At 38.3% G+C, this 15,373-nt stretch overlaps 1 protein-coding gene across 1 annotated transcript; it reads right to left on the reverse strand.

The window, feature by feature from the left end:
- Nucleotides 1-351: 351 nt before the first annotated feature.
- On the reverse strand, nucleotides 352-8,863 carry AFG2B (AFG2 AAA ATPase homolog B). Its single transcript, XM_057396909.1, has 8 exons — nucleotides 7,711-8,863; nucleotides 6,502-6,687; nucleotides 4,982-5,140; nucleotides 3,525-3,734; nucleotides 2,915-3,142; nucleotides 2,174-2,308; nucleotides 1,387-1,512; nucleotides 352-702 (listed from the first exon to the last, which is right to left on the reverse strand). The coding sequence occupies exons 1-8, from the start codon at nucleotides 8,785-8,787 to the stop codon at nucleotides 550-552; spliced, it is 2,274 nt and encodes a 757-aa protein (XP_057252892.1). The 5' UTR covers nucleotides 8,788-8,863; the 3' UTR covers nucleotides 352-549.
- Nucleotides 8,864-15,373: the final 6,510 nt, after the last annotated feature.

Here is a 15,373-nt window from a genome sequence, read left to right on the forward strand (position 1 = left end):
TCTAAAATTATTCCCCAAAACCCAGACTCTAAACCTACAACAAGGTATTAAGCACTGACAGCCTTTTCACCATCACTATGTTTTGGAATCTGCTTGTCAGAAAGCAAGTCTGTAGATACGCACATATAAAACACCTGACATTTTCCATAGTATGGGACTTACTTCCTCCTGTTTAACAGTCTGAAAGCTTTTCTCATTCTCCTTTAGGAACTTCACAACATATTTTAAATTAAATATTTCTATGCCAGTGCTTGCACTGAGAATTAGGAAATCTTCAGTAGCAGTAAGCTGTTCCACAGTGTGCTTTATCTAAGAATCTCAATTACTTGTTTCTAGATGGAAACCTAGCTGAAGGAAACAAGATTTTCATTTATTCTCCATTACCGAAACCACAGATTTTTCTCAAGTGAAATTTTACACACTGAAAACTACAGTACAAAAATAAAGGTACAAAAAAAGTACAGTATTAAAAAGCAGAAAAGATGTAGGCCATTGCAAAATCTTTGTGATGTATTTAAGAATACCTATGCTACATTACTCCTTTTTGTTTCAGGAGGCTAATTCTCGAGTATAGATTTTTTCATAAAATTCCAAGTCTTTCATGTTTAAGGATGGTTTTACAGTCCTCAATGATTTTACAAAATGCTCGTGTTTTACAGCAGTCACTTCAAGTCCATTCTCTTGCAACGCTAACAAAGCAGCCTTTAAAAGAAAAAAAAGGAACAATTTAAAATGCTTATCATGTTTTAACTGGCAAAGAAATTATTGTAAGTAGACTAAAATATTTTACATCAAACAAAATTTCAGGTAAAGCATCTGAAAGCAGTATCATATAGTTTATGGTTATTGAACAATAGATACAACATCAAATAAAATCACTGCAACTCTTTCATTTTTTTGTCTGGATTAGACAGTATCTTTGATAACTTGAGTTGCTGGATTTTCCTCCCAGTCTTTTGTCTTTTATGCAACTCAGCTCAAATACTTACAAGATTTATCTTCTCATTTTTTTTCTCTATAGCCTTGACAGCATGTACTAATTTCAGTTAAAAATGCTAAAGTTGCTTGCAGCACACAGATTACACTTCATCTAGATGCGAGTCTGGATTACGATGGGCCATGTGACACAAAGGGTAGTACAGGTCTTTAACTTCGAGTAAATTATCACAGAAAGCCTTTATTCTTATTTGGCTTTTTTTATTTAAAGAATTAACCCTTATTAGGTTCTTCAGCTTTATTCCTTCTCTTTGTATTTTCATTACAAACTTTGAAAGAATCCATATACAGATGGCTTGGTAACATCTATGAGCTACCTCTCTTTTTTCATTGAAAGGTTTAATTTACAGTTTATGTCAACAGATTCATTCAACCATGAATATTTCTTACCTCCTTGCATAGATTTTCAATATCAGCTCCAGAGAAGAAGTCTGTCAGAACTGCCACGTCTTGTAACGACACATCAGTATCTAATGGAATTTTTTCTGTGCAGATTTTCAAAATGGAAAGCCTTCCCTGTAGGATGGTGCATTTTATACAACAAAACCAAACCAAGAATTAATTGCTCTCCAAAGCAGTGCCAAATTAGAAATTAGAACAAATGAAAATTGAGAAGAGTACCAAAACTACTTCAGTTTTGGTGGAAGAGTGAATAAAATGCTATTAATGGAGATAACCATAACCATAAGAGTATTATCTCACATATTAAAGCCTGTTATTCGCAATTACCTATGACTTCATGAATATACAGTATTTTAGACTAAGGAGTCCATATTTGGTCTGCTTTGGCTCAACATTTTTTGGGGGGAAGCTCACAACAAATAGCTACACTACTTTTGGGAGCAGGGCAAAAGAATGATTTGAAGCAAGGACAGACAACTTGTTACAGTACTTTATAAACTGCAGCTTGATTTTGTAAATACAGAATTCTACCAGATTTTGTCTGTTTTCTGTATGTGATAGTATAGCTACATACACCAGGTCAAATATTACTGGTGTTTAAATCATAAATGCAATTATTCCTCTTTAAGATTCTTCATTGTACCTGAAGTTTAGTGAATCATCCATCAGTTGTTAAATATATTTATTACAGGAATATGTCCCCATTTGCTCTTACAGTGTGCTGGCAATCAATACCTCTCCATTTAAATCCACATATGGCTTTGCAATACATCACCTTCAGATCCGGAGGTGGAATATAGATGACCTTGTCTAGCCTTCCAGGACGCAGCAAGGCATCATCCAACATATCTGGTCTATTTGTTGCAGCAACTACCATGAAATCCTTGTTCAAACTTTCATGAAACTCTAGCTAAGAGATGATATAAACACATTAGTGCAAAATGGTTAAGATACTAGTTATCTTTAGGTAATATCTAACTACTAACAAGGAAAGGGGAAGAACAAAAAGATGATGTCTCTTTACATGTAGTTACTTTCCTTTCAGTATTAGTATTTTATTTTTCTTCAGGTAAAAAACTGCCTTGGTGCGGGCCAGATTAAGTGACAAGGACATGTATGTATTGGTTTTGTACAAACTATGTATGAGAACGCACTGCAAATAAAGCAGGGGTAAAAAGTAAGTCCAGGAAGGAACCTGTATAATAGTAAAAATAACACAATCTAAAAAATTACCTTACTGTCAAGCAAGAGGATTTTTGTGATAGAAGATGAAGACCAACTAGTAATGCTCTTTAGCTTGTGTATTTTATTCAAAGTCTCATTGAAGAACAGAGTATGTAAAAAGTTAGCAGTCTACATACAGTATGTTTTAGAAGTTATGACAGAATAAAAGAGCATCTTGCATATTTTTAAGCTTGAGGTTTAAGGTAAAAAAGTGTGATTCAACAGCAAAAATTTTTGGAACAACTGGACAGCATTTATCATCCTTCCTATACGGAAAAGGGAACATAAATACCTTTCTTTCCTCTTCACTTTGTTCTTGACATTGACCCTCAAGCTGCAGTTTTCTTCCTCTTCTTTCTGTGACTTTCAGCCCAATACCATCCAACTCATTGAGAAGAACAGAAAGAACCCGCTCTGAGACACCATGGCTAGTTTTGCAGTGTGACCGAGATCCCAAGATAGAGTCAATCTCATCTAGGAATACTATTGCTGGAGCATTTGCTCTTGCTTGGCTAAAAACCTTTTTTAAAAATATTAATAAAGTAAAACATCAGTGCATACATTCTGTCAGGTAAAGAGAAAACACCTGTTTACACATACTCTGTATTTCATTTAAGGATACACTCAAAGATTCACAGGAGCTGTTCTGGCTTACATTTACAATAGGCAAGGTCTTACTTAGATTCTTAAATGAACTGAAAACAAAAGGGTAGAAATACATTCAAAGTTTAAAACTTGTATAATTTTAGGGCTAGAGTCTCAGTTTATATACATCTGAAAGATATCTTATTTAACAATCAGATGAGAGCTTTAACTATAGTATTTTCAGTAAAAAAATTTAGACCATACAAAAATGAAGCAAAAAATAACCTACAGGCCTTATACAAATCAAAAAACTGTACCTGAGACAAAATCTTCTCTGAATCTCCAACGTAAGGTGAGAAGAGGTCAGCACCACTTACAGAGAGAAAGGAACAGTGACAACTTGTGGCCAGAGCCTTCACCAACGTGGTTTTGGCACACCCTGATGGCCCATAGAGAAGAATACCCTTTGGATGAGACAGCCCCATCCTAGCAAATGCCTGAGGAAATTTCATAGGCCACTCAATGCTCTGTCAATACATAAAAAGTTATGACATTCTTAGTAACAGAACTAGAATTCCTAGGCAATCAGTAACACTGCAGAGCATATTATTTCCTTTCTTTGGTAGAAAAATTAATTTGAAATCAAAGAATACTAGCTTGGTCTTTATTCATATAGTGCTCCCTTCTTAAAGTGTCCTCTCAAACAGAACAAACAGCAGTTATTGAGAGATGACAGACAAAAGCTGTCTCTGACTACACATTCAGGAATGGACAAGTTCTCTGGATACAAGTCAAGCGTTTTTCAGTTACTCAAACCCATGCTTATTTCCCCATGATACTACAGTTGGGAGTAACACCTTGTTAGAAGAGTTCTAACAAACACTGCAATACCTTAATGAAGTATAAAAAAATGTCTTAAAATAAATGGGTCAGGGCAATCCCAAGCACAAATACAGGCTAAGCAGAGAATGGACTGAGAGCAGTCTTGAGGAGGAGCTGCGGGTGTTGGTTGACAAGCTCAACATGAGTGTGCTTGCAGCCCAGAAACCAACTGGGTTGCATCAAAAGGAGTGTGACCAGCAGGTCAAGAGAGATGATTCTCCCTCTCTACTTCACTCTGGTGAGACCTCTCCTGATCTCCAGTCTCCTGGAGTACTGTGTTCAGCTCTGGGGCACCCAGCACAAAGAGGGACATGGGTCTGCTTGAATGAGTCCAGAGGAGGCCTTGAGATGCTGCGAGCTGAAGCACCTCTCCTATGAAAACAGGCTGAGAGAGTTGGACTTGTTCAGCCTGAAGATGAGAAGGCTCCAGGGAGATCTTATAACAGCCTTCCAGTACCTAAAGGGGGCCTGCAAAGAATGTGGTGAGGGACTTCTTACAAAGACATGTAGGGATAGGACAAGGGGTAATGGTTTTAAACTAAAAGAGAGATTTAGTTTAGATATTAGGAAGATATTCTTTACTGTGAGGGTGGTGAGGCACTGGAACAGGTTGCCCAGGGAAGTTGTGGCTGCCTCAACCCCAGATGAGTTCAAGGCCAGTTTGGACAGGGCTTTGAGCAACATCGTGTAGTGCATGGTGGCCCTGCCCATAGCAGGGAATTGGAACTAGATGATATTTAAGGTCCCTTCCAACCTAAATAATTCTGTGATTCTATGAAATACAATATGTAATAAGGTAATTTGAAAGACAATTAGTTTCCATCATGTAGCATACACAACATCTTGCAGGACATGGCTATTAGAAACTAGTTGGATTTGTCTTATCCATTACCTGTTTTAACTTTAATTTCACATCTTCAAGCCCACCAATTTGCTCCCAAGTGACAGGTTTACACTCTGTTAGTCCAATTGCACTTCGAAAAGAGGATGGCTGAGTTTTTTTAAAAGCTTCTTGGAAATCTGCCATGTTAATCACTGGTTTCGCTGAATCCTGAAAAAATACAGATAAAGCATATTAACAATATTTTTACACAGTAACTTACAATGCTGCATTAATATGCAAAATACTTCACAGAAGGCCAAATGCAACTAACAAAACAACAAATTCTCGCCCTAACAAGCTTAAGCACTGCAGACACAAAGCTGTAACACGAAATAGTCTCTTTAGTGGCAAGTTTTTACACAGGAAAAAAAAATAAATTAACAGAAATTAATGTTTTAGAAAAAACTACTGTTCCCTAAATTACAGCTCCATTAGACGGTGATCTGCTAAGTCAAGTGGTTGCTAGTTTCAGAGTTACTATATACCAAATCCTAGACTGTCTTGAATACAAAAATGTTCTAACATCTATTTTTACCACAGAAAGTAAGGCATTATCTCAAGCAGGCTATAAAATACCATTATGAAACAACAGATGCAGTAACAGAACTAAGAAGCATTTTACAAAAGTGCTTGCAGTCCTCAAGGCAAATAGGTCATCTACTTATTTTCATTTGTCCATCTACATCTTTTTGGGATAGCAGGCTCAAATTATTTTATTATTTTCAGTATTCGTAAGGTATCTGGACGAGATGGAACTTTTAGAAATATGATGCTCTCTTTTTTCCTATCCCTGAGTGAAGACAGGGGTAGGAAAATTCTCTGTACAGATTCTCTGTAGATGCTCTGACTCTGGTAATTTTGCAAATACACATTAAATTTCCACCAAGCCATTCCAGATTAAAACCTACATATCTGTGGTATATATATTTCTTGTAAAAGTCAGATAAATAAAAAGAGTATTAAGAACTTTATATAGATATGGAATTGGTATATTTCAGTTCCTGTAAAAGTCAGATTAAATGAGTATTAAGAACTTTATATAGATATGGAATTGGAGAATTGCTAAGAAATTAAATTTATGCACACTGGGCAGCTGTATACCTTGTGTCTACAACAGTGTTATACCCGACTCTACAACACAAATGATAACAGATATTATCACTAGCAGTTATATTTATGTGTCAACCTAACTTTAATTTGCAGTTATTACTAAATAGAACTCTAAATCACCAACAGCTTCAAAAGAGCACTTTGGTGGACATAATAATTCAGTTTGCCAAAGACTAAAATCTCTGCACAATCCTAAAAAGATAAGGATAAAAAATTTCAGCAAAGCTTTTCAACCAGAAAGGATAAAGCAGTATTTCCAGGTGAGAGCTGAAAGGACCAGCATATTTACATTTATAAGACAGCTGGTATTTTCAGTGTTTTAATTTCAGTACTTTAATTTGTGAGTTCTTCAACTTGCTGAGCTTTCCAAGTAAGGCTGAGTATTAATGATATTCTTCTTGACTAATATGCAACCATACCAAAGAGCTGTGGAACACAGCCTGCATGGCAGCTTCTCTGCAGAGTGCTGTAAGGTCAGCTCCAACATACCCAGTTGTCATTTCTGCCAGTTTAACCAAATCAACATCTGTAGAAATTGGCATATCAGATGTAAGCAACTGCAGGATGGATCTTCTTTGTGTAAGTGTTGGGGTTCCAATAACAACCTAAATCAAATATAGTAAACACAAATTTTAAGTAGGTATTTTGCTGTATTCCTCTTATTTTCTAGACACAGGCAAGCAGCTTGGTCTCTGCTTTACACTGCTTACTTAAGATTTATACATACTTACATTGCAACTAAAAGAGTTTTATAGGAAACATTACCAGCACTATACAAATGACAAATACTTAAAATACTCTTCATTTACACTTACTTTCCAGGTGAACAGTGTTTGCATAAGCAGTTGTTCATAAGACACTGTCAGCTAGTGTATATCAAGCCCTAATTTAATGCAATTTTATTGTAAAATATAACATCGAAATAATTTTCCTTGTGACACAAGAACTGAATTAGATTAATAAAAAAAAACCCCACAGATAAACATTCATACATTAAAAACCTAGTAAAATACCACCATAAAATATGTCTTAAGAATGAAAATCATACTTGTGAAAGCATTAAAGAACTTCACTAAACTGGATGACCCAGGAGTGCAACCAAAAGAAACAACATAAGCAAAAGTATCGTGTATTGTGTAACTGCAAGTGTTCTTTCTTCTTTAGAATATTAGAAGTTTTCCAGAGTAGATTGAGTCTCTGTTACTGAAATCTGAATAGACTTTTTGACACAATGGGTTACTAGTTCTCTGTCACGACAAACTTTTAAAGAGAGATGTATAAATCTTTAATCTGGGATTTAAATGAGAAAAATCTAAGTCTGTAATGCTAAGCATCTGTAAGCAAAAGGAAACCCTCAAGAAGAGGTTCATGACTTCATCAGGAAGAAGCATAAAGGCTCCCCTTGTCCATTTCCAAGTATTTGGAACTCCCAGCCTCAGTAAAATGTGCTTTCTACCTTACCCAAGCTGCAGCAAACTAAACAAACAAGGCCTATCTCAAGCCTGTAGAATCCCACTATGAAACCTGACCAGCAGACATTAAAAAAATTTAAAAATTACCTTATTAACTTGCCCCTGCACAATCTCAAAAAGGAAAGAAGGAGCATATGAATCACAAGGCTTGCTTACCTCTCTGTCAAATCTCCCAGGTCTTCTCAGTGCAGGGTCCAAGGCATCAGGCCTGTTTGTAGCTGCTATAATGACTATTTTACCCTCACTACCAACACCATCCAGCAGTGTTAGTAACTGAGCAACAATACGATCTTCAGGAGCATTGTTTGACCTTCCTCGCTTTGGGCATAAAGAATCAATTTCATCAATAAAGAGGATGGTTGGGCCTTCGTATGCCATTTCTCTGGCCTTTTCAAAGGCTCTTCGTAAATTCTCTTCACTTTCTCCCGGTCTTGAACCATAGATGTCTAGACCACTGGTGCACAACAGATATGCACCCAGTTCTTTGGCTACTGCCTTTACCATAAGGGTCTTCCCTACACCCGGGGGCCCTATTAACAGCACTCCATTAGGGACAGAAAGCCCTAGCTTCTTAAATGTCTTTGGAAAGCGGAAAGGCAGATCAATAATTTCTTTCAAAGACTTTCCCACATCATCTAGTCCTGCAACTGAAGTTTTTGCAGTGTCTTCTGACAGATGTCTGTACCACTCATAAGTGATCACCTCCTTAATCTTTACACTTGTCTGGGGGGTTATCAATCCAGCTTCATCCACCAAAGGGTCTACAGACAGTATTTCAATATACATGACAGGATTTTCGAGATTTGGGGCAACAGTAACAACATAATGAAGTGAAACATAAATATTTCTTAGCAGTTCTCTGATTGTCTCCTGCAACACTGCTCTGGAAGTCGACTTTTTCAGCGCAGCACTCTTAAGGACCACTCTCACCGCCGCCTTTGTTAGCCGGCGGTACGCCAGGAGCTGCAGCTGGCCCACATTCAGCGTAAGGCCCGTCACGTCCCTTGCCGTTACACCGGCGGTGCTGCAGGTCAGATCAACCTGCAGGTACCCGTCCGCCAAGTCGTGCCTGGGCCACACCGTGCACAAGCAGGAACCCGTAGGAAGGGAGATCCTCAGCGGAGCGCCGATCCTGGCTCCCAGGAAGGACAGTGTGGAGGGCCCTACCCTACATCTCTGCGTGCCTTCGTCTCCCGGGTCCAGGAGGAGCAGCTTTAAGGCTGCCCTCTCCATCACGGGCTTGCACGCCGCTCTCTCCCCGAGAGAGAGCAACCCCTGCTCTGAGCGAGCCCGTCCAGCTCCTTTCTCACCCCGCCGGGCCGCGGGCCTCACGCTCCGCCAACACCGGACAGCAGCGACCTCCCTCTCACCCCAACCCGCCGCTCGCCGCTCACCGCCGGAGCCGAAACCGCTCCCGCGCAACAACCGCGCTGCCCCGGGCTGCACTGACAGGAAGTCACGGCGCAGGCCGCGCATGCGCAGCAGTGGAGCACGCGCACTGCGAGGGAGCGCGCGGCGAGGCGGTGGCTCCCGTTAGGCTGCCCCCCTCAGGCGCTGTGGAGGATAGTCCTGGTTGATGGTCTGTAGAGCAGCTGCCCGTGAGGTAAATGCTGTGTTCTAGTGACGAGCTGCCAGCTGCAGGTCTGCTCTCGGCTTCTTATAACCTCTTGCCGTAGACGAAATGATTGACCCCCTCCTCATTGCCACTTCGCTTGTTCTCCGCAGCTGCCCTTGGTGGGGTTCACTCCTCTCCCTAGTTTTGCCTCCCTCGTGTTGGGTTGGCCCTTCTCATGTCCCAAGTTCGTGCTTCTCTTGGCGCTGGGCAGCCTCATTTTCACCAGCATTTGGGGTTACGTCAATTGTAGGTACCTGTTAAGAAAAATAGTGTGGGGCCATGCAGCTGACTTGAAAAGCTGCTGATAGAATTAATTAGGATGCATATTTATTCAGCAATTGGTAAAACTGTAATAGGGTGCTGTTCTGACAAATGCTTAGTCAGAGTTTAAGAAAAATTAATTGTATAACTTTTTGGTTCACCACCTTCTTAAACTGTGCCATGAGTTGTGCAATACTTTTAATAAAATCCTTCCGGGGGATCTGTCAGCATTGTGGAATACAAGAGAAAGTTGTGACCTATAAAATTTAGCACATGAATGGCTTTATCCTAGCAAGTGGCTTCATGGTAGATTAAGTTACATGTCCTTCATTTGAGGCCACGTACATACAAAGGTTGTGATCTCAGGTACCTGATACTGGTCAGATGCAGGTATGTTCTTAGAAAACAGAGGGCTGTTTAAAGCAATGGCTACCAACTCTCCGGCTTGTGTTTTGAAGGCCCCTGCAGGGGAGGCATAACGAAATCTTACGCATAGTGTCCTGCTTTATCACATTTCTGACTGAATCAAGGGCTGTACAAAAAATATTTTAGTATGCCATAGCAACAAAAGCAGGCTGTGGTAAGAGAGCTGGTTTGGCTTAAAAAAACTAAATTATGAGTAGGAACTCATAAGAAAAGTGTAGGGCTGAGCAGTGCGAAAACCAGAAAGCTGCCTCCTTATGCCTAATTAGTGGCAAACGGGTGCAAACGGGTCTATGTTATATTTCCTTTCAGTTCATGGCCAGATTTTCTCCTTTCAGTGTTTATTTTCTGTTCTTTTTCTCCTGGATATCTACTTAATGTTTCTTTTCATAGCACATGTTTATACTGTGCATATATGCAAATGCTCATTTGGAATATGCAGACTTATTAAGTATTTTGTATGGGACAGACTAATGCTTGTCCAGAGAAAGTACAGGTAAAAGATTATTTCATTCCAAGAAGGAGAATGTATTTTCAAGCCAATGTCTTATAAAAAAAAAATTCTCTTGTTTTATTTCTTTCTGTCAAAGGTTCTCATAAACACGAGTGCCCTCAAGTATGTACTCGATTAAACAAAACACATGCTCTGTTTAAAATAGTAGCTCTGTGTTTCGGAGTTTGAAACTGGAAGTGGTAGACCCCCTGCTTGGTATTGAAAAGTTGTGTTTAGGAAAGAAAAGTATGGAAAAGTGCATATGTGAAAGGAGCTCTATGGTTTATGCTCTATATAGTTGTTCTTTGTAACAGACTTACTGTAACATCTGGAAAATCTGATTTCTTATGAGAAGGAAAACACCTGCAAGTCTAATCTTGAGTGACAAAGAATTCCAGATAATAGCTGTTAGAATTATTGATTTCAGTTTCTGTTGACTTTAGTGAGGACAAGTTTAGATCTTCCTAATCTTTTTTCTTAATGCCAAATGCGTGGAAAAGGTGCTTTGCAGTAATTCAGTAATTTTTCCAATTTAAAATTTACTTTGATACTGATTTGCATGAATATAATTGGGTAAGTACAGCAACCTATCCAATTTTCCTTCCTGCCTTCTGTTTATCAGTATTATGTAATCCTTGTCCATCTTTATAATGAGAAAAACATCATTATGGCAAAGATGGTGAGTTAGTTAACTGGCAGTAAATTGTGATTTTCTGCATTGCACTGCCATGCAAATGCTTGTGTCAGTGCAAAGAATGGCTTGAAATGGGTGGTTGGGAGGGGAGGGTCACAGCCTAAAGAGGTCACGGTTCCAGCTTGTGTTGTTGCATGGATTGTGGAAATGCAGGTGATGGTTTAGGGGAAAAACAAGACAAAGCCACCAGCCTGCTTGTCAAGTATCTACCAATAATAATTTTTGAAATATGAATGGATACTTCTTTCAGAAAAATCTGAAATGGGAACGAAGTAGTAATTCATGATTCACAGTAGTCTTACATAAGCACAGCTGATTTGACAGTGTTGATGTATGCTGCTAATATTTTTGGTTTTATCCTAGTTACCTGTGAGTTACTGAGTGTAAAACATACATCTAACAATAACACTCTTGGTGTCCAACGTACAAATTACTATATTGTTCTTTGCTGAACACATCTTGGTGAATTTTTTAACTTAAACTTCTTTGATTTTTAACTGTAGTGTACTGTAATAATGAATATTTTACTTTAAGACAGTGATAGTTCAGTTCTTTTTTGTATAATGAAGTGGGGCCCAAATCCCACTAAAGCAACTTTTTGAAAGTGTGCAGGATTGACTTTTTTGGAGCAAATTGTGGAATGAAGACCATATTTGTATATTTTAATGGAAAACTTCGCTGAGTGACATTGCTCTGCTTTGAAATGCATAGCTTTTTATAATCATGCTCCTGAATAATTTACAGACCCCAAAATAACAGCAACAAAATAGCAAAAAGGTATTCCACCAAGAATCTAGTTTATACTGTAAAAAAAAAAAGAATGTTTTAAACAGTTTTCTTATTATTCACTAGATGGCAGCTGATCTTCAAAAATGGTTATATTTCTCTTTTCAGATCTGATAATTTGAAGGGAGTAATCATCAGGCTTTGGAGAAATCAAATATTGTCCAGCATTTGTCTTCATTTCTAATATGAAACTGAAAAACCTGCACAGTGAATGTTCAGATAATTCTCTGCTTCATTACTGTTTCATGTTGGGTTTGTTGCTGTTTATTTCTGGGGAAGAATGTTCCTTTATTCTTTGCTTTCATATTTAGTGGACCAGATTAACTACTTTTTAAGGAGAACATACAATAATAATATTCTAAAAATAAAGAATAATATTTCTGTTTTATATATACATATTGTTTTTTGTAGAATAAAGTAATGTGCAAAATTCCCAATTATTGCAGTATACAAAATCAAAACAACAGTGTCTTGTTACAATAATTCCCTGTATACAAAATGAAGAGGATATTAAGCTGATTATATTTAGATAAGTTTGACTATAGTATCAGAACTGAAATTTCTATTTTAAACTGACAAATTATCAGTCTTTAGCATAGTCTTTTTAATGGTAAATGGATTTGAAAATGTGCTGTGATTGTGAATCAGATAAAGATAGCTTAAAGTGAGTAGATGCCATGTATATACTTTAAGGCAGAATCTTAGTATTTGTGGAAGTTGTGTGACTAAGTCTAAATGCTGGATTATATGTATGCTAAATATTATACATTTCAGACACCAGGCTCTGTTACAACAGAACTTCATAAATAAATTGTAAAGACGTGCTTAGAAAAGGAGTGGAAAGAACTTTTGTATGTCTGCATGTCTTTATGGGAGGGCCACCCTCAATGTGTTTACTTAATTTTCTAGTGAATATCCAGTCTTGTATCTTTGTACGGAAAAAGTTCCCATTGTAGTTAGCAGGAAATTTGGATGTGTGAGGCATGTGAGGTTAGGCTCTGCATTTGTCGAAGAAGAGTGCGGAAAATCTCTCTCTGCTGCCAGAAAGCTATTGTGAAGTTACTGCACCTTTGGTAACATTCTTGCTGCGTCTCTGCAGGAAGTTACTGCTGTCACTGAGGAAGCACCAGAAAAAGCAAAGTGTGCCTGCACCTGAAGTCTTCCAATGAAAGTCATTTGTGTTTGCACAGGTTGTCAAGGAAATGATTTTATGCTAAGACACTACATTTACTTGGGAGAGACTTGAGGCCCCACTGCACATTGCAGACTCTTGACAGTTCTTTAGGGTGGTAGCCTTTCCAAGAGGGGAGAAATAAACAGCATCAGGTAATTTAACAAGACACATTTGTCAATTTGTCAGTATTTGTCTTTGGCACCTTTTCATTACTGCTTACAGGTGCTTGGTTATCTGTTTCAACATAATATATAATCCAGTGGGTCACTAGATCTTATTTTGGATATGGAGTAGTAAGATCCTTTTGTGGTATCCAGTATAGGAATGAGAGGAGACTCTGGAAAATTACAGAAGGACCATGCAAGACTGAGGAACTTAGCAAAAAAATGGCAGATGAAATTCATTATACATAAATGTGGACTGATGCACAAAGAGAAGAGCAATCAGAGAGAGAAGGGTCCCTTTTATAGCATCAAGATAAATGATTCCCTGAAAATGTCAGCTCAGCGCCTGATGTGCAAAAACCAAATAAAATGTTAGCATTAACTAAAGAAGGAGCAGAGAACAGAACAAAAACCATCTCAGTCCCACTGTGTAAATTTGGGGCTCACCTGTACATTAGATATTTTGGGTACAGAAATCTGTAGTAGAACTGGGAGAGGTTCAGAGATAGCAGCAAGAATAATCAAAGGTCTGAAACTGCTTCAGAGCAAGAAATGACTAAAAGTAGACTGTGTCTCCTCAACACAAAAAGAAAACTTTGAGGTGGCTATGGAAGGGATTTATGAAGTGGTAATCTGGATGAGAAAGGCCTGTTCTAAGGGTCTATTTCATATGCCAGAACAAGTGATGCTAGTCAGACCTCCCTTCAAAACAAAGAGATAATCCATCATGTGATGAGTACTGCATCTAGAACTTCACTGAAGGATGCTGTGGATGTGGCAGTGTATATGTGTGTGGGAAGACTGGTCAGGTACTTAGAAAAGGATGTTGGTCATGAGAGTGCTCAGGATTGAGGATGTCTGTATGAGAAGAGAGCGCAGAAGCGATTGCTGAAGAGCCACATTCCCATTGGTGTCAGGAACTTCTGCAAACTGAAATCGTTGGAAACCAGGACTGCCTGAGAAAGGAAGTGTCCCACACACTTATTCTCTCTGTGACCACCGTTCTCAGTTTTGTCATTTTAAAAGCACATTCTTAAAACATCACTGCTCATTTTTTGAATGATACAGAGTTTTATAAAAATGATTGGTTTCAGGCATACAAAATGTTAGGTACCTGCTTTGTGTTCACATTTTCCCTCTTAGAAAATCCAGCATAGCAGTTATACGGTTAGCGTAGAGTTTACATAGAATGGTCTTGCAGCTTTCTAGGAATTTTCCCAAATGCATTCAAGGAATTCCCACTGTGGTTTCTAGGAATTTCCCTTGCCCTTTTAGAGAATTTTAAAGAATTCTCCTTAGGCTTGGTAGGAATTTTCCTATCAAGTTTTCCTTCCTTGCTTTTTAGGGATTTCTGCCAGTGCTTTCTAGGAATGTTCTATTTTCTCTTCCGCTTTCTAGGGATTTTTTGAGTGTATCCTAGGAATTTGTCTGGTGACCTGACATGTTCCCCATGCCTTCTAGGAATTTTCCAGGTGCATCCCCTCTGTGCTTTCTAGAAAGTCTTTTTAGAATAATAATTTCTAGGAATTCTCTCTGTGCTTTGTAGGAACATTCCTACGTTCCAGGAATCCATGCAGACTCACCTGAGGATCCTCCTCAATCCATCTAGGAACCCTTGCCATGCCTGCTCTGAAGAGCTGGTTGAGCAGGAGCAAAACCTGAAGTACTTGGATATGAAGCCAGTTGTTCAGTACATCTCTTTTCCCACCCAGCTTAGCTTGGAAAATGTTTCACTCTTCTTTTTAGACTTTGCTTCCTCCATGCCACAGCTCTGTGTTATTTTTTTTCTCCTTTCTCCTTGTTCAGATAGACAAATTTTCTTTTTTCCTTTTTCAGGTTTTCTGATAGGTCATATTGCTGTCTTCAGAAAAGCTCTAGCACTTCTTCACATGTTCACAGAGTATTCATGTCAGACTGATTTTAGAGCAGTATATATGTCACTTAGTCTTAACTTGAAAACTTCAGATAAGACTGTAATTTACAATTTTTATTAGTAGATCAGTAAAAGACATTAACTTGTAAACAAATGTTTGTAATATAGTGATAGCACAAAGACTAAGTACTGAATCAGAAGGCAATTAATTTAATTGAGATTTAGTTGCATGTGAAACACCTGTGTTAGCCTAGCTAGCATCACCTGCACTCAGGATACTTGCTTTGATGAATCCACTAGTCAGTAAACCTTTGGCTCCTGATAATTGTTTTTTAT

Source organism: Pezoporus wallicus, unplaced genomic scaffold (genome assembly GCF_028554395.1).
Source record: "Pezoporus wallicus isolate ANWC-B61680 ecotype Strahan unplaced genomic scaffold, APGP_CSIRO_Pwel_v1 contig_3952, whole genome shotgun sequence".
Lineage (NCBI taxonomy): Eukaryota > Metazoa > Chordata > Aves > Psittaciformes > Psittacidae > Pezoporus > Pezoporus wallicus.

Coding starts and splice junctions, on each gene's coding strand:
- AFG2B (XM_057396909.1), bottom strand. CDS start 8,787: ATGGAGAGGGCAGCCTTAAAGCTGCTCCTCCTGGACCCGGGAGACGAA. Junction 5,141..6,501: donor CTGTGTTCCACAGCTCTTTG/GTATGGTTGCAT, acceptor GTATTTTTTCAG/GATTCAGCGAAACCAGTGAT. Junction 703..1,386: donor TTGAAAATCTATGCAAGGAG/GTAAGAAATATT, acceptor TTTCTTTTAAAG/GCTGCTTTGTTAGCGTTGCA.